Source organism: Mercenaria mercenaria, chromosome 13 (assembly GCF_021730395.1).
Source record: "Mercenaria mercenaria strain notata chromosome 13, MADL_Memer_1, whole genome shotgun sequence".
NCBI lineage: Eukaryota > Metazoa > Mollusca > Bivalvia > Venerida > Veneridae > Mercenaria > Mercenaria mercenaria.
In genome coordinates this window covers 53,515,540-53,539,406 of record NC_069373.1, presented here as the reverse complement: position 1 = coordinate 53,539,406, position 23,867 = coordinate 53,515,540, and the positions used below count along the sequence as shown (strand labels likewise).

Sequence of the window (23,867 nt, the reverse complement as noted above, 5' to 3'; positions counted from 1 at the left end):
CTAATACAGATGTAAACTGTGACCATTCCTCATCTTCAGACATCACCTGACCTCAGTTTGACCTTGACCTTGTTTTGGACTTAGGTTGAAAATCTATCGACAAGGATGCCACTGGGGGCATCAAGCGTTTATTGAATGCAGCTTCTTGTTTTCTTCATTAGTTGAATTTCAGACAGAAAATTTGTTGGTATATAATAAAAACAAATGCAATCCAAAATGCTTTAACAGACAAATCATGTACAATTTGAAATTTATTCCTGAACTTTTCATTTCCATATTTCAGATGAAGTAAGTGTGAAATGTAAGCACAATGTGGTGTTTTAGATGAGTAAAAAGTATTTAAAGAAACAAAATGGAACAGTACACTATACTTGGTAGAGTTGGAGAGGGAGCCCATGGTATTGTGCTGAAGGCAAAACATATTGAGGTATTGACAAAAGATAGACTGATTTTCTCTCTATATTTGAAGAGTCAAAGTTCAAATATTAATTACACGTAATTGAAGTTGTAAATCTTACATGCCCTTTGCCTGATATAGAAGTAATCAAACAGATTGCTAGTTGCATTAAAGTTAAAAGTCATGCTGATTCTTACAATGTTGCAAGACAATGCATCTATATTTAACTAATCTATCTCATCATTTTAATTATGTAAGTGTTTTTTTTTTTCTTTTAGGTAGAGGCCATTTAGATAGCCTCTTCCACAACTTTGATTTTAGAACTCTGGGTTTTACTTCTCCTGTGCCCAAAAACCAAGCTGTTTTTCTGAATAATAGGCCCAGGCCTCTTTCCACCTTACAGTGTAGTAAAAAAACCTTATCTGACGTGAGTTTAACACTTGATACGATATGGGGGTTCTCTTATATAGGGCTCATCAGATTGGTTGAAAGAAAGTAGTCTTGTAGGACAAGCTGCTTAAAAAAGCCCGCCCGCTTAGCTCAGTATGGAGAGCGCAGATCTAAGGATCGCAGGGTCATGAGTTCAAGCCCTGGGAGAGGCTTATGTTCTCCGTGACGATTTGATAAAAGACATTCTGTCTAAAATCATTTGTCCTTCACCTATGATTCATGTGGGGATGTTTGCAGTTACGTGGAGAACAGGTTTGTTCTGGTACAGAATCCAGGAACACTGGTTAGGTTAACTGCTCGCCGTTACATAACTGAAATACTGTTGAAAAATGGCGTTAAACCCAAAACAAATAAACAAACAAGCTGCTAGAATTTTCACTGCTGCAGTTTGTACTTATCCTGCAATTAACTAAAGAAACACAGTTTTCATCTGCAGTGCCTATTTTGAAGTCTGATGAAAATGGTATGTACAGGAATCTTGATAGACTGTTGAGCATGTAGCTAAAGCAATCATATTAGGGAATGTTATAAATGGAAAGAGAAGGATAAAGAACAAATAAATCAACTTCAGTTTTCAATTGTTGAGATGCTTCTGCTTTGCTATTTATTATATCTTAGTCAGAATTGCACTTGCCCTGCAGAATTTCTACTTGGATTTGTTGGGTACTGCCCTGTATCTTATTAACTTATATGAAAATCCAGTTGCATTTATATAGACAGTTTGTATGTCAAGTGCTAGTTCTTTTTCTGTTGGTAAGCAACATATTTACATGTTATGAAAAAAGACTGCTTCATTTAATGAATAAAATTTCCTTATTTTCCACAAATACCATGATGTCTAAAAGTTAAGGAAGGTTATCAGTAAAATATCAAATAAAAATCTTTGTAACAATTGTTTTGTTTTAGAGATTCATTCAGTGTGAACATATACCATTTTGGGTTATTCCTCTTGAATTATTTAGAATTGTGAAAATTTACAATATCCACTTATCAATTTAAGCGGTACTTATCCTGTGTTCATCAAACTTAGTCAGAATATTCATGGAAATGTTACCTTAGCCAAGTTCAAACCAGCCAGATAGACTTTGACATCTATACCCTAATTCTTTTACAAACTCTTTGAAAATTTCAAATTGTAGAGCTTTTGCTGTTGCCCTTTCATTATTCATCACAAATTTTCTACATATAAACAGGTTTCTCAGAAACTACAAGGTCAAATGCTTTCAAACTTCACAAATGTCTTCAGCATCATGATGATGACTTACCAAGACAAGTTACGCAACTCTGTCAAAAAATAACCCTTTATTAACAGAAATTTTGGTTGAAGTTTTGTACCGTATGTAAGCTTTTGTATGTGAGCCGGCATTATTTTGAAGAGTTTCAGAAAGTAGAGAACGCTGCTGTTAGACAGCTCTTGTGACATGTGTTTTTAGATGATGTGTTTTGGTTGTTTCAGAGTGGTGAGGTAGTTGCACTGAAGAAAATACCTCTGAGAAAATTGGAGGATGGAATTCCAAATACTGCCCTCAGGTAAGTGTTACCTACAAATTATTATTATTATTATACCAGATTTATATAGCGCCCTTTTCATGATAAACACGTTCAAAGGCGCTTTACATATAGCAGACATACCCACACAGGGCGCGAAATTCATCCTCTACTAGTACAGACACAGAGCGATCTGACCAGAGGGACAGAATGAGATAAAGCCCCCAGAACAGACAGAGAGAAAGTTTTAGATACAGATGTGTCCGGCTAACATAGCCTATCTCTTTGCGAATAGACAGTCTGGTTCTTTAACGTGGCTGATGTATAGCACAGATACACGAAAAGCCATCTTTCCTGGGAAGAACCAGTACAGGTCTCTTGTTAGGTGGGAGACACTCAAGAGCATCTCAGAAATATCCAGTGCCTGGACGGGGATTCGAACCCCAGACCTCTGGATTGACAGCCAAGCGTGTTACCACTAGACCATCGGCCCACCTATAAATTTACAATGGGCCGCACTAAGTCTTGTCTTTAGTGGATATAGGATTGGGCCATGAATAGGAGAATTTTTTGTCATTTTGAAGGAAAAAGGAATAAAGGGGAGTTTTAAAAAGTGGCATATTTGATAAATATGTTACATTTCAGAAGATATAATAGTTCACATTGCTTTGTGTTTTAAAGTAAACATGTACAGATATTTAATGTAGTTATTTGAGAATATTTTCTTTTGCATTTAAGAGAAATCAAGGCCTTGCAAGAAATTGAAGACAATCCATATGTAAGTATTCAGGGGTGACCAAGTGGTACATTGATATTATTGTCAGGACACAAATTTGTCATTAAAATTTAATGTACGGCAATGAAAGCTTGAATTTTAATTAAACTTTTGGGCCAGTGGTTATGAAAAATAAGTTTGGAGACCAGTCTAAACAAGCCAGTATCTGATTGGTTCTTCCTTAGATCATTTCTGGAAAGGACCAATAGCAAGGTAACATTCTGTGACTGGTCTCCAAATTTATTTTTTAACCCAGGCTCTGAATACATATTCTGGGAAATCAAGAGCTGAAGTAAAATATGTTCAGCCCCAGAGTATTGCAAAATATTTTTGCAGATCCACTTTTGGAGATAAAAGAATGTGACCTTTGTTCATTTGGATATAATTTTGCGTATTGTGGTTGGAAATTCATAAAAGTTGCTTGCCAGGACTATTAATAATTCCACACTATTGCAAATAATTGTCTTATTAGAGCTAAGTGGTGTCTGATTACATACTATCTTAAGCACAAGTTTGACTGTATTTTCACTTTAAATGCTTTTAAAATGATTTGATGTGTATGCCTATTACATGCAATAACCATAGTTTGAACCTTGAGTAGAAGAAAGATCATCCTTTTAAGCAAATATATGGGAACTTGTCAGGACTGCTGTCAGTCGTGGTGCTTGAGCCATTGATTCTTGAGCCAGCGATGTTTCACTGTTTGTGAAGAAATTTTCACAAGAACTGCTTTATTAATTACAGGTGGTGAAACTACGAGAGGTGTTTCCACATGGAAGCTCACTTGTTCTGGAGTTTGAGTACATGTTCTCAGATTTGTCAGAAGTTATACGTAATTCTGACAAACCATTGTCGGAAGCCCAGGTGAAATCATATATGTTAATGGTGCTGAAAGGTGTGGCATACTGTCATGAGAACAACATCATGCATAGGGTATGTACTGTTGAATTAGGATAACTTTTTTTTCTAAATTAAAAAAAAGGTCTAAAAGAGGTAAAACCTGAAAACCAGTCAATACAGTGTCTAATAGGGGTGGAACTTAAACACCTGTCCAGGGCCACAGCCAGGAATTTATTTTACTGGAGGCAGAATCCCAGTGTTTAGGGTGGGGGATAGGGGCAGACCTTAAAACAAGTTTTTAAGCTCTTCTGGCAAGTAAACAGTTACTGCAATTACCGTTTTTACTGCAAATATCCTGCAAAGTAGTATCAAATCAGTCGTAGCATCTTTAGCTAGCAAATGGGTATGTTGCATTATGTTCGTGATTATTTGTTTTCCAAAGACCTAGCTGTTCTCCGAGGCTACAACTTTACTCTGATAAACTGTTACTAAAATTATGATATGCAAGAAATAACAAAGTTTTACTAGAGAACTTACAGTTTAAGCAGAAACACTTCGAATCTCTTGCCAGTCACTGATGCTGGATCGAGCCACACTCAGGGCGTAGAACTCTTTATGTGAGGAAGCTATCCAGCTGACCTAGAGAAAGCGGGTGGTTTTACCCAGCTGCCTGCCCATGATGAAATAATGCTTGGAGGGCACCTGGGGTCTTCCTCCACCAGAAAAAGAAGAAAGGTCACCATATTACCTATAATTGTCGGTGTGATGTAAAACCCAACAAAAAAAAACTTGCAAAAAATAAATGAATGATTAGAAATCTTGAACCTCAAATTTTACAGGTATAAAGTGCCTCTGTTTGCCTCAGTGTGGCAATGGCCCTGCTGTCAGTACAGTGATTTACAGAAAAATCATAAAGTAAAACATGAAAACTTGTCAATACAGCCCTTTAGAGAAAAGTCACGGGCTTTTTAATATTTCATGAAAATATGTCTTTAACAGAAAACTTGGATTTTATTTATGTAAATGAAAATACTGCACCTAACAGGAAGGTTAAACCTCATATAAAAGGAGGGTTTCTAAAATATTGTCACACAGACATATCTGATATTTCTGTATACACACTTCTTATCTTTTGATAAACACTATGCACTGTAAAATATTTAATAATCGTTGGGATTATTTTTCGTGTTCATGTCAATTTATAAAAGTAAATTGTTTCCGTGAAAAAGACTTCAACTTTATATACCTACTGTAAATAATAAATTCAAAATGGTAATTTTGATTTTAAACAAGGAAGCTCCATCATAAGAATCAGGAAAATCCATCTCGGGGATGGTGTGGGGGGGGGGTGGTGAATACAAATACAAAATACAAATACATGGCATTTATATAGCGCAAAAATTATAAAATATTCTATTGTGCTTTACAATTACATAACACACATTTAAAATATATACATTCAAAAATGAACAGGATTCTAGAACTTAGATTTAGAGATTTGGACATGTATAGATACTATTTTACACCACTACTGATATTTTGTATTTTAACAAGACTACACTCATTGTTCATAAAACTGACTAAACAAATGTGTTTTTAGTTTTGATCTAAAGCTGGCTTCAGACTGAATGTCTTTCAGGTAAAACAAACCTCCCAGCTTGATTGAGGAAATTATCTTATCTGGTTTGTTTGCAGTTCATTCTACGGTGTGCCTTCTGAGTAAAGTCTTCAGAGGAAGACTAAAATATGTTTGTTGTAGAGAGGTTGGTGTTATGCAGAGATTGTTACTATGCAGAGGTTGTTACTATGCAGAGGTTGTTGCTATGCAGAGGTCATTTTACTAAGACTTTTGTTGAATGGAACTAAATGTAGTTGCTTTTGTAACAGAGATGTTAGGTGTGTAATTAAAAAAAGATATACTGTAACAATTTTTCAGGATTTGAAGCCAGCCAATCTGCTGATTAGCTCAACAGGTCACTTGAAGATAGCTGATTTTGGACTGGCAAGAGTATTCCAGAACAAAGGCAATAGGTTATACAGTCATCAGGTTGCAACCAGGTAGGCATGCTAGAACTGGTTACGTTTCACAATTTTTGTGACTAACAGTCTTGTAGTTGTAGGGACATCTGTCTCTACTGACACTCATGTCCTGAGAACCCTTACTAGTATTGTTGTAAGGGCATTTTTCTGTCCTGAAATCCTTGTCTTGGTAACCCCTACAAGTCTAGTTGCAGGGGCATCTGTCTGTCCTAAATCCTTCTTCTGATAACACATACTAGTCTAGTTGTAGGGACATCTGTCTCTACTGATACTCATGTCCTAAGAACCCTTTTTAGCTCGACTATTCGAAGAATAAGTAGAGCTATCCTACTCACCACGGCGTGGGTGTCGGCGTCGGCGTCACACCTTGGGTTAAGTTTTTCGTATCAGTCCACATTTTGACAAAGTCTTTTGAGATAAAGCTTTGAAACTTTCAACACTTGTTTACCATCATCATGGCCAGTTATAAACAAGAGCACATAACTCCATCAAGGATTTTGGCTGAATTATGGCCCCTTTTGATTTAGAAATCATGGTTAAGTTTATCGTACCAGTTCATATTTTGACAAAGTCTTTTGAGATAAAGCTTTGAAACTTTCAACACTTGTTTACCATCACCATGTCCAGTTATAGGCAAGAGCACATAACTCCATCAAGGATTTTGGCTGAATTATGGTCCATTTTGACTTAGAAATCTGGGTTAAGTTTTTCGTACCAGTCCACATCTTGACAAAGTCTTTTGAGATAAAGCTTTGAAACTTTCAACACTTGTTTACCATCACCATGTCCAGTTATAGGCAAGAGCACATAACTCCATCAAGCATTTTGGCTGAATTATGGCCCCTTTTGACTTAGAAATCATGGTTAAGTTTTTCGTACCAGTTCATATTTTGACAAAGTCTTTAGAGATAAAGCTTTGAAACTTTCAACACTTGGTTACCATCACCATGTCCAGTTATAGGCAAGAGTACATAACTCCATCAAGGATTTTGGCTGAATTATGGCCCTTTTTGACTTAGAAATCTGGGTTAATATTTCATACCAGTTCATATTTTGACAAAGTCTTTTGAGATAAAGCTTTGAAACTTTCAACATCTGTTTACCATCACCATGTCCAGTTATAGGCAAGAGTACATAACTCCATCAAGGATTTTGGCTGAATTATGGCCCTTTTTGACTGAGAAATCTTGGTTAAGTTTTTCGTACCAGTTCATATTTTTTGTAAAGTGTTAGACATATGGCTTTGAAACTTTTATCACTTGTTTAGTATAATAGTCTCTATCTGTAGGAAAGAGAACATAACTCTGTCATCTATTTTGGCTGAATTATGGCCCATTTTGGACTTTGAAATTGGTTCTGTTTCCATACAAGTCCATGTTTTGTCAAAACTATTTGACATATGGCTTTTAAACTTTGAACACCTGTTTATCATTATGATTTCCATCTGTAGGCAAGAGTACATAACTATTTTGACTGAATTATGGCCCTTTTTGGACTTTGAAATTGGCTCATATATTGCCATTTAGTGCAAGACCTATCGAAATCAAAGTAATACAGGAACATTGTTTGTCTAATCTATTTATTTCTTTTGTCTGAATATCCGTGGAAATATTTTGACACCATTCTTCAATAAATTCTTCGAATAGTCGAGCGCGCTGTCATCAGACAGCTCTTGTTAGTATTGTTGTAAGGACATATGTCTGTCCTGATAACTCATGCTAGTCTAGTTGTTGAGGCATCTGTCTGTCCTGAAATCCTTTTCCTGATAACACATACTAGTCTAGTTGTAGGGACATCTGTCTCTACTGACACTCATGTCCTAAGAACCCTTACTAGTATTGTTGTAAGGACATATGTCTGTCCTGAAATACTTGTCCTGATAACTCATGCTAGTCTAGTTGTTGAGGCATCTGTCTGTCCTGAAATCCTTATCCTGAGAACCCTTACTAGTAAATGGTTGTCCTGGTAACTCCCTAGTTCTCAATCAGCTTGGTCCAAACTTACAGATATGAATCACTGTGAAGTGAACTTGTGAATATCTGAACATACATGTATTATTCCATCTCAAGAGTTACTGAATTTTAAAATTTAACAGAAGGCTTTATCACTGTTATCTGAACTTGCATGTACCTTGTCAGGCAGTGCATTTACCTTGTCAGTCAGTGCCCGAACCTTGTCAGAGGGTGCATGTACCTTGTCAGTCAGTGCATATACCTTGTCAGACAGTGCATGTACCTTGTCAGTCAGTGCCTGAACCTTGTCAGACAGTGCATGTACAAAAGCCATACATACTAACAGGAGTACCGGTACATTATTAAATCTTAAGGAAATATGGAATTTTCAAGTGTCATTATTGGTCCACTACCTTACTGTATAAGTGGAAGAGTTTGTAAGGAGGAAATGTTTGCGAATCTCGCGAATTAAAAAATTTAGCGAAAATATCAGCCAGCGTAAATTTTCATGTCCACCAAGACACATCAGTATAGTCAAAGTAAAGTTTAACAAACTTAGCTTTGGCTCTTCAGTTTTCAGCAATTCAGGAGTATTTCTGCTTGCAAAACATCTTGAATTGGCAATTTGCAAATTTCTTGAATCCGAATATATCCACTTATACAGTATATATTAACTGTTTTAGAAATTAAAATGGTTTCTTCTGTTTTCTTCAGATGGTACAGAGCACCTGAGTTGCTGTATGGAGCAAGAAAATATGATGAGGGAGTTGATTTATGGTATTTCTTTATTAATTTTCATGGGCAACTTTTTAAGACTTTAGAAGATTCAAGATTGAGATGGTGTTAACAAGGAATCTAAAGCATTGTTCATGCAGGTCTTCATAATTAACAGATTATTCAAAATTTAGAAATGTTATTAGTATTAAATTAAAAGATGAATTAAAATTTCATTGCCTCAGTGTGAAACTATTGTGTTGGCTTCTGCGTGTATATTTATATGCAGTTTTGTGCTTAGGGGACATTTTGTAAACAAAACATGAATCAGTTGTGATTCAGTTATATTTGAGCCGTGCCATGAGAAAACCAACATAGTGGGTTTGCGACCAGCATGGATCCAGACCAGCCTGCGCTTCCGCACAGTCTGGTCAGGATCCATGCTGTTGAATAACAGTTTCTCTAATTGCAGTAGGCTTTGAAAACGAACAGCATGGATCCTGACCAGACTGCGCAGATGCGCAGGCTGGTCTGGATCCGTGCTGGTCGCAAACCCACTAAGTTGGTTTTTCTCATGGCACGGCTCATTTATGAAGTTTGGAAATCTAGTTGTTTTTTTTAGCAAATTGGCAACTCTGTCAACATTAAACAGTGTCGGTTTAGAAAGAGATGTTTAGTGCATAGATATTAAATATATTTTATGAACTTTGCATGAATTATCAACAACAACCAAAGTTAAGGTCAAGGCGGTACAGTTGTTCACTCGAACTCGGATCATTTGATCACCAGCCTTTACTCAAACTCTTCATTAAGTCCCGGCAAATCCCTTTATCATGTATATTTTTATGGGGGAATTACTGATTAAACTCAAACAAATTTTGTCGGGTTCAAGCGGATGAAATTCAACTGTTTTTCTTGTATGAAACTTTAAAGAAAAAATCCCTGAAGTGTATGTCAGGTAGTAGCAAAAATTGACACAGTCAAGCAAGAATTTAGCTGTGCCTGTAAATAGGCCAACAGTACTGTAACAATAAATGCTTCAAACTCTAGAGACATACAGGTAATATGTCCATGAATACTTTATATTGACTGAAAATATTGAAAAGCAGTGTTGAATGCAATACTTCATGTAGAGATAAACTCTAATTTTTTGTACCTTATGGTTTTTATGAAAAAAAAGTGCTTTATTTTGCTTTTCAGGGCTGTTGGATGTATATTTGGAGAGTTGTTGAATAACTCGCCTCTCTTTCCAGTAAGTTTCAAATTGATTCCCCATGTTTTTATTTCATAGAATGCTTTTTTGCAGAAAACAAAATTTATTGTCAAATCGTATTGTCTGTTGAACTTCTCAGATTCATTATCTTGAGAGAATACTAAATTTATTCATTGTGAATAGTTTAGGGACATGGTCTAAACAGTGTGACATGTAATCTTAGCCTTTTCTAAGAATCTCCCAGAAACGATGTAAAAGGTTTGTTGTAGGCTTATTTATAGATGCCACCAGAGTCCAAGAAGGCTGCTAGTAATTTTTAGTTAGAGGAAAGTGCAACTCAAATTCAAACATTAGAACATTAACCAGTGTAAGACAAAATATGTGTCCTCCATGCAAGTCATTTTCAGTCTGAAAAAAATAAAGGATGGATACCAGGCCTGTTACACTGGAGGACCTGGGGATCTAACTCCTGACCTCTGGTTTTGTAGTGAGGCAGTGTTAGCTATGGGCCTCTGCATCCTCTCTTTTAAGTAAAAAGGAAAAATATCTAAAATTATCATATTAAAGCCAAGCCACTGCTATAAGCAAAATTTACCTTTTTAGACTCAATGTATAGCAGAATTCAATATTAACATTGCCATGCTTTTGGTGTTCACATAACATTTTAAATATCTGATACCAGATTTCCATTCATTATGTATTTATTCAGGTAAGATATGATAATTTATATCAACACCTTTACTTTTAGCAACATAATTATGTAACACCTTTTTTTTCAGGGTGAAAATGATATCAAACAGCTGTGTTGTGTACAGGGGGTACTTGGTACACCAAATGAAAAGATCTGGCCTGTAAGTAAGCAGTTTGTTGTTGTTGTTTGTCACTCGGAATTAAATGTATATTGTTTAAGCTAGAACCAAAGATTTTTTTGTGTGTGTGTGTTTGTGTGTATTTAGTCGCACACAATTTAGATCATATGACTTTCAAGCTTTTGATGTTTGATGGTGCAGGTTCACCTCAGATGCCCCTCTGGGCCCCTTAAGCACGAGCCTGCACCTGGGTAGTACCATTAACCTTCTGTAAGTCAGCTGGATAGCTTCTTCACATAAACGAATTCTGTATCCAAAGTGGGGTTTCGAGCCTACAAGGTAGAGGGGCCAGTGACTTGAAGGGATCAGACCTGTATCATGGGTGTATTTGGCAACCATGGATGTATGTGGCAACCATGGATGAATTTGGTGACCTTGGATGGATTTGGCAGTAATTTGACAACTATATACGGATTGCACAAGTAAAAAATATGAAGGCACATCAATATACAATGTATTAGTTGTGTCAGACTCATCTAGAGGTTATGGGTTGGAAGCCATTTGGGAGCAGAATTTGATATGGTCTCTGCAATCTCTTACTAAGGCACCACAGAACTGGTAAAAAATCTAGGAACAACTTTTGAGCATAGTTAAGTAAATAGTGTAAACTTTCTAGGCAGTGTATAATCAATAAGTTTGAACTTTAAATTAACATAATATAGTGCTAAGATATTAAGTGAAGAGATCTTCACTGATGGAGAAGCAATGACTTTTAGTTTTTGTATCAGTTTATGTTTAGAAGAAGTATTTGAGCTACGCCATGAGAAGACCAGCGTAGTGGCTTTGCGACCAGCATGGATCCAGACAAGCCTGCACATCCGCGCAGTCAGGTCAGGATCCATGCTGTTCACTTTCAAAGCTTATTGCAAGTAGAGAAACCGCTAGCGAACAGCATGGATCCTGACCAGACTGCATGGATGCGCAGGCTGGTCTTGATCCATGTTTGTCGCAAAGCCACTATGTTGGTTTTCTCATGGCGTGGCTCATTTATGGATTGAATGTTATTTCTTGTGCATTTGTAGAAGGGTATAAACTACATTTGCATTTAAGGCAAATCCATGAACTGTGCTACCGGTAGTTATTCTTGGATTATTTGATAAAAGTCCTTATGTGGTTTATACCCATATGAATGCACAAGAAATAACAGTGCTTATGTTTACATTTGATAGTAGCTTACTACAAAAAATATAAGGTTCCTTTCCATAAATATAAGAATACAAAAAATATTTTGATCCAATGAAAATACAGTTCATGATTTTTAGCTCGACTATTCAAAGACTATTGGTGTCACCATCGGCGTCACACCTTGGTTAAGTTTTTGCATGCAAGTTCATACAGCTATCATTTAAAGGCATATAGCTTTCAAACTTATTTTTTCTTTTTCTAGGTCAATTACCAACCTCACTGGCTCAAGTCCCATAACTCTGACATGTATTTTGAGCAAATTATGCTCCCTTTTGGACTTAGAAAATTCTGGTTGAAGTTTTGCATGCAAGTTACTATCTCCAAAACTAATGCAGATATTGAATTGAAACTTCACATGTGTCTTTGGGGTCATAAAACTAGTTGATAGCACCAAGTCCCATAACTCTGACCTTCATTTTGGCCAAATTATGCCCCCTTTTGGACTTAGAAAATTCTGGTTAAAGTTTTGCATGCAAGTACATACAGCTATTATTTAAAGGCATATAGCTTTGAAACTTCTTTTTTCTTTTTCTGGATCAATTACCAACCTCACTGAGCCAAGTCCTATAACTCTGACATGTATTTTGGGCAAATTATGTCCCCTTTTGGACTTAGAAAATCCTGGTTAAAGTTTTACATGCAAGTTTCTATCTCCAAAACTAATGCAGATATTGAATTGAAACTTCACATGTGTCTTTGGGGTTATAAAACTAGTTGATAGCACCAAGTCCCATAACTCTGACCTGCATTTTAGCCAAATTATGCCCCCTTTTGGACTTAGAAAATCCTGGTTAAAGTTTTGCGTGCAAGTACATACAGCTGTTACTTAAAGGCATATGGATTTGAAACTTATTTTTTCATTTTCTAGATCAATTACCAACCTCACTGAGCCAAGTCCTATAACTCTGACATGTATTTTGGGCAAATTATGTCCCCTTTTGGACTTAGAAAATCCTGGTTAAAGTTTTACATGCAAGTTTCTATCTCCAAAACTAATGCAGATATTGAATTGAAACTTCACATGTGTCTTTGGGGTTATAAAACTAGTTGATAGCACCAAGTCCCATAACTCTGACCTGCATTTTAGCCAAATTATGCCCCCTTTTGGACTTAGAAAATCCTGGTTAAAGTTTTGCGTGCAAGTACATACAGCTGTTACTTAAAGGCATATGGATTTGAAACTTATTTTTTCATTTCTAGATCAATTACCAACCTCACTGGGTCAAGTCCCATAACTCTGACATGTATTTTGGGCATATTATGCCCTCTTTTGGACTTAGAAAATTCTGGTTAAAGTTTTACATGCAAGTTACTATCTCCAAAACTAATGCAGATATTGAATTGAAACTTTACATGTGCCTTCCAGTTATAAAACTAGTCCCATAAGTCTGATATGCATTTTGGTCAAATTATGTCCCCTTTTGAACTTAAAACTCTTTTGATATTTTAACATTTTGGGTAATATTTTCCTGCTTTTGGGACAATATTTCGAATAGTCGAGCTTGGCTGTCTTATGGACAGCTCTTGTTATCAAAAATATTAAATCCAAGGAAAAATTACATAGTTGTGTTGGTTCAGTTTTGATCTTTAATGTGAGAAAAAGGAGTTTTAGCTATCATTGAAAGTTTAAATGGTCAAATGTTTCTGTGCATGATGTGTCCATGATGTCGACAGGTCTGTCCATCATAAATGGCAGAATTATTTTAAGGAATTCGATTTCTGAATAGGTCTGTGCATCACTAATTTCCTGTTTGTTCCAGGGTATGCACGAGTTACCAGATTATAACAAAATCACATTCCCAGAAACTGACCCAGTGCCATTTGAAGAAGTAGTCCCCGATGCTTCTAAAGAGGCACTAGATTTGTTGAAGAAATTTCTGGTTTATCAGTCAAAACAGAGGATCTCAGCTAAGGAGGTAAGCAGAAAATTGATGTAGTTAACCTAGTTAAAACCTTTGATTCACTTAGAAAAGTTTGTTAAAGATTCCCTCTCCCTTATGCCTTCTTAGCTGTCCTGAACCGAAGGTAGTGTATGTGTATAATCCGGTATGTTATCATCTGTAGTTTTAGTGTTAACACTCTAGAGGTCACAATTATGACAAAACCTTCAAATAACTTGGTCAAAATGTTTGCTGCAATAATATTTTGGAAGAGTTTATTACTGGGCTATTTTGGTTAGAAATAGTAGAAAAAATTTGTAAACACAAATTTTCTACCTGATCTGTGCAAAGAGCTATAAAAATAAATAGATTGGCAACTTGAAAGGCATATAGAGCAAATCTCGCCAACCTCCCGTGACAAAAAAACGAGATCTTGTTTACCGGAAGTGGCGCTTTCTCCACGCGCCATTTTGTATGCGAAAGCAATTATTCATCGGTAAAATAATTATCACCGTATGACCACGCTTCTTTCGATGGCAAAAAAAACGTGTACTTCGTGTCTTAAGACCATTTTACATTAAACTAATTTTGTTTTAGAAGCTAACATGTATTTTAAATGTAGTTTTAAAGGTACAAATTGTAACTCCATGCTCGCCGATGTTTGTTTTTAGTAAGATAACGCAGAATCACGCTCTGACACGAGCTCACGCGAGATTACAGCCAGTTGCCATTCTGTGTATTTTATACTTCTTTGATCTGTGTAAGACATGGTCAAAATATTTGTCTAATAAAACCTATGCAAAGTTTGCAACTGAGTCATGCGGGTAAATCATATAAAAAACTAGGACTGGGATGATTACTCGGTTAATCAGATATGATTCGATTACTAGGTGAAACCGGTTTATATTTTGCAAAACCGCTAATCGCTCTTAAACAATAAACATCCCACGAACCCAATAAAATGTATATTACTGCATGTATACATTACATCCTTGACAGCAACATGCCTGAATGTGTTTATCGATCTTTATTTTATCAATCGCGGGGTGTATAGGGGTAACATAAACATTTGTTACTTTATCTTTATACATTTCTGTGACCAGTACATACACCTGCAGTATATTTCCACAAAAGCACATCAACATAATCAATAGTCTCTGGTTTGCCAGTTGTGATATATTTAAAATAAAATACACGAAAATATGACTTATCAGTTATCACACTGCTTGCAATAAGTTCCTAATGAAGTCAGCTGCCGGAAGTACCTTGATATGGAAAAGGATTTTCAATATGGCAGCTGATTATTCGATTCGATTTCATACAAAGGATTAACCGGATTCAAAATTTTGAAATCGTCCCTATAAAAAACATATTAACACTTTAGAAGTCATTATTTTAACCTGATAAACATGAAAACTGGTCAGATTGTTTTTAGCTGAAGTATACTTGACAGTTATTTAAAACACAATGCTGTATTTTATCAATCTTTTTACCTACTACTGCAGGCATTGGTACATCCCTACTTCTTCACAGAACCGTTACCTGCTCACCATTCGGAACTGCCGATACCACAGCGTAGTCAACGCGGGATACAGAGACGCCAGACAGCACACCAGTATAACATTGACGTCCCGCTAGAAAAGTCTCTTATAGACCCAGAACTGCTGGCACCTCATGTTGTTAAAATAAAATGAATACTAGTATGAGGAAATTTCTGGTGTCCGTGAGTTGTTGGTGCCAAGAATCGAACATACGCATATAGTCCGAGAAATTCGTAAAATAATTGTGCACATCGTGTGAAAAGCATGAAACTTGGCATGCTAGCTGATGAATATATTTCATTTTATTTAAGAGTGGGAAGCGGGCTGTGAAAATCAAAATGGCTGCCAAAATCCAAGATGGCCGCCAAAACTTACAGTTCTATAGGAAAATACTGAGACGACTGTTAAGATAGCATTGAAATAACATATTTTGGCATATTATTATATAATTATATCAAATATCAAATAGGCATGATGTAAAAGCAAAAATAAAATCCAATATGGCTGCCAAAATCCAAAATGGCGGCCAAAATATTATGTTTACGAAACAAAAACGCACTACAATTGAGCATTTTTGTAATTATCTTGAAACTTGGCAAATAATTGTATACAATCATACTCAGCTTCCAATAAGAATGACAAATTAATAAAAAAGTCCAATATGGCTGACAAAATCCAAGATGGCTGCCATCATGTTTTCATAAGTGAATCACGCAACCATTGGGGTTTACTTTTTGTGTGAATATTTATGAAATTTACATAATTCATGCATAAGTGTTCACTCCTGAAATAACATATAAGTGTACACTCCTGAAATAACATTAACATTTGTTAATAAAATCAATTAGTATGGCAAACAAAATCCAAAATGGCGACCTTAAAAAATAGATGTAGTTTTACATATTACAGAAAAGTTATCATTTCCAAAAAATGCCATATATCAAAGTTCACTGGACCAGTTCTGACCATCGAATGTTTTATATGCATTCATATATATGTATGTATGTTAAAACAAAACTGCAAAACAACATCGTTTAGTGGATACATACTGATGTTTTACATATTTCAAGTGTCATTTCAATTCTACCAAACAGACCTTGATATTTATTGTTCGCAGTCACCACTACATTTACACAGCGCGGTGCATTTTAAGTTTGCCTTCAAGCAACTAAGTATTGATATATCAGAAAATCGAGGAATATATTGATTATGACAATGATGCAGTCATATCATGTAAAGCAGCAAACATTGTTGGCCGGGATATGTTCAGTGGTAAAAATGTGCTTTTAATGGAACATTGCAAGAAACTTGCTAACAGAAGGCTATACCAAAATTCCTACAGACTATTGTAGAGATGATCTTAGGGGGTTCAAATATTAAGACTAGGACATCGAAAGTTGATGAGTTTCAATCCGCCATGTCCAGAGCACAACTTATGATATTTAACAGCACATCTACTCGTCGCAGAGACACAACAAAGAGTGTGTATAATTGCAAGCAACGTGAACCATTTCTACCAATATATGTAGGACTCATTGTACATGCAGAGACCAGAAAGCGTGGTTTTGTGGATAAGCTTCATGATCTCGGTCTGTCAGTCTCGGTGGTTCACGTTGATTGCAATTATACACACTCTTTGAACAATGCATCATTGTCATAATCAATATATTCCTCGATTTCTCTTAAGGCAAATCCTACATCATCATTAAATGCCAAAAAACTTCTCGGCCTTCATTATATGCATGCATGTCTTTAAAATGTGCCATGAGTCTAGTTTTCAATCTTGTTGAGTGAACTGTGAAATGTAGATACTTTATGCAAGGTTGACCCACCTCATTTATTTCAAATAAAACGTGTGTTATTATCAAGAAGAGTTGCATTTGCAGTGCTCTTCCGTGTAACTTTCATAGGTGTTGCATCACTGTATACTGATGCAGCCGCTTAGTTGCCGTATCAAGCTCTCGGTCTCTGAACTTTACTCTGCATGTCTTATGCCATTTACCTTTGTTCTTTGTCAAAGTATCAGCTATGGATGTTTCCCTTTTCAAACTTTCCAGTTTTAAAAGTACTGGAAGACAAACCCCTGGTTCTATGAATTTATAGATATTATCACAAAATGAGGTATACTCCTTTCCAAAGCCTGGATGAGTAGGGTTAAGGTTAGCAGGGCATTGTAGGGGTTCTCTTGTAGTTTCTTGGCATATGATACAGAGATGCCAATTGATTTCAATACCCTCCTTATCTGTGTTTGAGGTATCATTTGAAAAGTTAGTAGTTTATAAGCATATTAGGTATGTTATTTGTCCAACAATGCAATAATCTATAGCAAGAACATGCAGTAATAACCTCCACTAACAAGAGCTGTCGGAGGACAGCAACGCTCGACTATTCAACAGCTTTGTCAATTGAATGAATGCAGAAGTTGAAAAAGGAGCATAATTTTGTAAAATGCAAAATAGAGGTATTGAACCTCTGTACTGCATGTCATATCACGACAGTGAACAAGTGTGTGAAGTTTCAATCCTTTCCAATTTGTAGATACTGAGATACCAGCTTACATACAAAACCTTAACCAAAAACTGCTAAGTCGAAAAAGGAGCATAATTTTGTAAAAATGCAAAGTAGAGTTATGGGACCTTCACAGTGCATGTTAGATCACGACAGTGAACAAGAGTGCGAAGTTTCAATCCGTTCGATTAGTGGATACTGAGATATCAGATTACATACAAAAATTTAACCAAAAACTGCTGTCGAACAAGGGGCATAATTTTGAAAAAAAGAGTAGAGTTATGGGACTTGCTTAGTGTATGTCAGATCATGACAGTGAACAAGTATGTGAAGTTTCAATCCATTCCCATTAGTAAGTACTGAGATACCAGCTTTCATACAAAACCTTAACCAAAAAATTCTAAGTTGAAAAAGGGGCATAATTTTGTAAAAAGCAAAATAGAGTTATGCAACCTGTGCAGTGTAGGTCAGTTTATCACAGTGAATATATGTGTGAAGTTTCAATCCATTTCCACAAGTGGTTACTGAGTTACCAGCTTACATACAAAACCTTAACCAAAAATTTCTAAGTTGAAAAAGGGGCATAATTTTGTAAAAAAGCAAAATAGAGTTATGGAACCTGTGCAGTACAAGTCAGTTTATCACAGTAAATAAGTGTGTGAAGTTTCAATCCATTCCCACAAGTGGTTACTGAGATACCAGCTTACATACAAAACCTTAACCAAATCGGGACGCAGACGCCGACGCCGACGCGGACGCCAACGCATGGGCGAGTCCAATAGCTCTACTATTCTATGAATAGTCGAGCTAAAAACTAGGTCTACTACTACTACTACTATTGTTTCATGCTGAAAGTAAAAAATGAACACTAGTTAAGGCTACAGTTTGTAGTTATCCAAACAACAAATGGGTAGAGTGCTATATGTTAGTAGCATACATGAAGGATTGAATATATACAGATAAATACATGAGCTATAGTAGGTAAACATATACTGAAATGCATGGAACTATGTGCACTGCATGTTAGACTGATGTGAAAATTATACAGTCAGGGTGTTAAAATGTGTAGATAAACAGTTGATATATCTTTGATAGATTTACTTGGAACAGAAATTATATTTGTTATTTTGAATTGCGGGAACATGTGTCAGTATTTATGTTGTTGACATATATTATAAATGGCTAAATTTAAACAAACGGGAACAACTTTTGTTAATAATTGATGCATTTAAACAAAAGGAAGGAACTTTTTAAAAATTTGTTTTAAATATCAAATCAAATAGTTGATATATAACAATTTAACTTTTATTTTGAATCCATACAGCATAAACAGTATTTCTTGTATACTTCTATTAGTATTTATTCAATAAAATTGCATTTTCATTTACTTTGTTCTTGAAATATGGTAGAAAACATGTTTTGTTTATTTGTCTGTGTACTAGAGAGCATTTCAATTAAGTATTATTGTTAACAATGCATTACTTCCACCTAAAGTAAACAATGCTTTGTATTTTTTGGCAGCCATTTTGGATTTTGTCAATACAAATGATAGACTTATTCCAGGTATTATATTATGATATTCTACTAATTCCCATGTGCATGCTTTTTGCATGTTTTACATAGCTGTTTAATGATTTCCTTAATTTTTTCATAAAATTTTGAATTATGGCGGCCATCTTGGATTTTGGTGGCCATTTTGGATTTAAGACGCTGCTCCCACTCTTAAATGAAGAGTAATATATTTATCTACTACCATGCCAAGTTTCATGCTTTTCACAAAAAGTGCACAATTCGACCCTTTTTAGGAACGGATTTCTTGGACTAATGGAACGAATATGAGCCAAGAGGTCTCTGAAATGAAAATAGTATATAAATATGACAATTTCATAACCAAATAAATGAACAGATTTCGTCAACTTACTGCTGGTTGTAAGTCAATTTAACAAATATTTGTTCTTTCAATTTTAGTTTTGAACATGCTTAAGGATAATGTTAAATGTTAGTTGATTAATGTTGTTGTTGTTAAGAACATGGTAAAATGTTCTTTTAGATGATACTGGGTTGAAACATGGACTATTAACTTAGAATTTTAAAATAGAACTTTATCATAGTTTCTATCTGATGTTTCCTTCAAATTAACAAAGATAGGGGCATCCGTGGCTTAATGATAATAGGTCCAAATCGTTTGCCAGCTGTATAGATTGTAAGCTACACAAGAGGTTGATATTTTGTACTTGTTTGGGTATGCATACGAGTGGGATATTTTATTATATGCTTTGGTATGCACCTTTTGTGCTAAAGTTCTGAACATTGCAGTTTTAACAAAATTTAGTTGAATGTTCCAGAACACTTAAGAAATATGATTTTACTGTTTAAAACTTTGTATCTTTATCTGGAGAAAACAGCTTGGTAGATTTATTGGACAATTTTTAATGGATGCTTAAGATACTTAAAACAAATTATGTTTCCTGCCCCTGTGTGTTTCTGTGAATTATAAAATGACTTGTGAAAAACAAAATTGAATTGGCACACGCCAAACTAAAATTAATTTGAGCAAATGTATTATATACAGCAAAGTGTATGTTCTTTTCAGTTTGCTAAAATTTTATTTATCAGAATCCGTCCGTTATTTGCTTTTATGCAGAAGCTTAATATATTTTTTTTATGTATTAATAAATTGTACTGAATTTCCACCTAATAGTGACGCATTATGTTAGGGAAGGGAGTGAACTCTTGTGGTCTTATGATAACGACATATTTATTTCCTCTAAAAGAGGATCCTTCTTTTATCATTATATATAGCAGATATCATTTTGTTTATTGTTTATCTGTGCTATTTCAATATATTTTTTATGGTGCAGTATCTTCAAGAAGTGAAAAATTAATGTGTGGTCCGATTGTTCACTGGTGAAATAATAGTTTCTGAATACAGATATTAAAACTCTGTGACATTGTTCCCCCTGAGCAAGGATTCCTGAAAAAAATGCAGTTAAACTTGTGAATACAGGGGGTCACCACTAGCTTATTATAAGCCTTGGTCAAAAATTGATGAGTAGGATATTTCATCCCATTTAGTGGCCTATATATTTTTTAGTGAAAAAGAATATAATCAGTTTTGTTTTATCTGTTAAGATTTCCTACAATATGTTGGTTCATATACATTGTAAATATAATAAAAATAAAGAGACAAACCTTTGAAAATTTAAGTTAATTGTTTATAGACAAGTGCTGGTTAGTACTCATTTGGTCTGTTAATGACTCTGTAAGTGGGGTAGGGCGGGGGACTTGAACCAGTGAATGAAGGGGTTGAGTGACTGACACCTTATCCACTGTATTACCACTCCCATGATTAAGCTTTAGCCTGCTGGCGGCAAGGGAATTTGCCTTTTGTGACAAGTGCAGACCAAGATCATCTTGCACACTCGCGCAGTCTGATCATGGTCTCCACTGTTCACTATTCACTCGGTAAATGTTCAGTGAACACCCCTTCGAATAATAAATGGTACTGCCCAAACTGAATGATGGACCAGTCCATTTTAGAAATTTAGCAGTGTAAAGGTTAATTATTACTGGAACAAGACTTGCTTTTATCTAATTTTACTGTCATATTATCGGCTGATTTCACAGTGTATTTGATTACATCACATGAAAAATCTCTAGTTTACAATGACACAATGATTCCCCAATGACACACACAAAAAAATACTAGTGCACAAAGACAGACTGATTATTGAACATATACCGAGCAGAGAAATTGTGATTCTTTGAAATTTGTGTGCATGAATGTGAAATTGATTTGTCTGCTTTCAATTACATTATATCATTTCAAAGGGACTAAAGTAATTGAATTTTCCTTTATTTCCATTCTGTCATTAAGTCATTTTATAGCATTAATTTTTTATCTGACCTTTATTTTATTTTTTATTAGACCATAGTTTCAAAAATCATAAAAAGGTTCAACAAGTAAGAAATATCAAACATTTTAGAAGCTCAACCAATCATGTGCTGTAGTAAGTGAGGAGTGCTTAGGTGACTTAGTAGACGGACCTTCAGTTGAGATAACTGAGTCAAGGGTTGGGACTATTCTTATACACACATTTCATGAATACAGTAAAACGTCTCTTAAACAAACAGTCTGGAAGGTTTGAAGATACAGAAGGATTTTTTTAAAAATGCATAGACCAAAGCGGAAAATTTTTCAGTGGTGATTACAATTTAACCTTTAGCCTGCTGGCAGCAAGTGATTCTGCCTTTGCGACCAGTGCAGACCAAGATCAGCCTGCTGGCGGCAAGTGATTCTGCCTTTGCGACCAGTGCAGACCAAGATCAGCCTGCACATCTGTACAGTCTGATCATGGTCTGCACTGTTCGCTATTCAGTGAGTCAAATTACCCAGAGTGGTGAACACCACCTTCAAATGATAAATGGATTGCCTACATTGAATGAGGCAGTCCATTATGTTAGAAAATTAATGACTATAGAACTAAGACCAGTCGTGCACAGTCTGCTATTGGTCAGTTGTCAGACTGAGCAGAATAACCAATGAACTCTTGTTCGACACCTAATAAACACTGGTGCATTCACTAAGGAAATGGCTATTCAGTCAGCTTGGTTGCTGGTTTGAACCTAAATGGTGTATCAGGCTGTGGCAACAGATATTATAGTGAAAAACCCCTGCAACAAGTATAACATCTAAGTTGAATTTATATTTAATACCGTGTTTGAAAGCTTCATGCTCAGTCCTTTGGAACTTGAGATACCATTTTCAACTGTACATAATTACCATAAAACCCAGTAAATAAAAAAAAAAACATTTTGACCTATAGCTAGTCTATTTTTGTCAAGAGTAATGTAATAGATGCAGCAGAGCGGAAATACTTTAGCAAAATACCACAAGTGAAATTAACAAATGCTTTTAATGACTGCCAGTCAATAAGAGATTAAATCTCAGAGGAAATATTGTAGAAACAAGTTTGTCTATTTTTTGCTATGTCATTATTTATTTCATTAATTGCAGACAATGTCATGCATTATTGATGCAAATTTTGCTTTGTGCACAGCCTGTATAGGTTTTATTAGAACAATATGTCAAACCACTGTGTAGAAATGTAGCTAGAGAAGTTTATACAACAATTTTTTAATACCCCATGGTGGGGGGTTATAGGAATGGTCTCCATCCGTCCGTCGGTCCATCCATCTGTCTGTCCGTAACAGTTATGTCCGCTCCATATAACTTAAACCCCTTGAAGAATTTTCATGAAACTTAGGTCAAATGATCTTCTCATCAAGACAATGTGCAGAACTCATCAGTCAGCCATGTCGGCTCAAGGTCAAAGGTTTGATCCTAAACCTCTTGAAGGATTTTCATGAAACTTGGGTCAAATGATCACCTTGTCAAGACGATGTGCTGAACTCATGAGTCAGCCATGTCGGCTCAAGGTCAAGGTCACAACTCAAAGTCAAAGCTTTGAGCCTTTCATTTTGTGTCCGCTCTGTATCTCCTTAACCACTTGAAGGATTTTCATGAAACTTTGGTCGAATGATCACCTCATCAAGAGAATATGCAAAACTCATGAATCAGCCATGTCAGCTCAAGGTCAAGGTCACAACTTAAAGTCAAAGGTTTGAGCCTTCCATTTTGTGTCCACTCTGTCTCTCCTTAACCCCTTGAAGGATATTCATGAAACTTGGGTCAAATGATCACCTCATTATGTTAAGACGATGTGCAGAACTCATGAGTCAGCAATCTCTTTAACAAGTCTAATCTCCCTGCATTTATCAAGTAACTTATTGGTATCTCCCTGCATTTATCAATGTAGGTTTAAAATTAAGATTACATGTACCATTTTCTGTCATTTGTTGCATGAGCTGAGATATTATCATGAAACTTTGCATGGCTATATCAACTACAAGTAAAGTTAAATCAACGATTTATATTTAATTATTATGAGCAAAGTATATGGTGCAGTTGAATCAAAAGCCATAGACTCAAAATTACTGTTTAAATTATTTTCT

At 35.5% G+C, this 23,867-nt stretch overlaps 1 protein-coding gene across 3 annotated transcripts in view; it reads left to right on the top strand.

Moving 5' to 3' along the window:
• LOC123530060 (cyclin-dependent kinase 20-like) overlaps window positions 1–21,053 on the top strand; it is a 28,683-nt gene extending 7,630 nt beyond the window's left edge. For all 3 annotated transcript variants that reach the window (XM_053521868.1, XM_053521866.1, XM_053521867.1), the window contains exons 2-11: window positions 284–427; window positions 2,304–2,377; window positions 3,074–3,113; window positions 3,855–4,043; window positions 5,887–6,008; window positions 8,657–8,719; window positions 9,857–9,908; window positions 10,649–10,720; window positions 13,684–13,839; window positions 15,309–21,053. In XM_053521868.1, the coding sequence (XP_053377843.1) occupies window positions 353–427; window positions 2,304–2,377; window positions 3,074–3,113; window positions 3,855–4,043; window positions 5,887–6,008; window positions 8,657–8,719; window positions 9,857–9,908; window positions 10,649–10,720; window positions 13,684–13,839; window positions 15,309–15,497 (1,032 nt within the window). In that variant the 5' untranslated portion in view covers window positions 284–352 and the 3' untranslated portion in view covers window positions 15,498–21,053. The remainder of the gene's footprint in view (window positions 1–283; window positions 428–2,303; window positions 2,378–3,073; window positions 3,114–3,854; window positions 4,044–5,886; window positions 6,009–8,656; window positions 8,720–9,856; window positions 9,909–10,648; window positions 10,721–13,683; window positions 13,840–15,308) is intronic.
• Window positions 21,054–23,867: the final 2,814 nt, after the last annotated feature.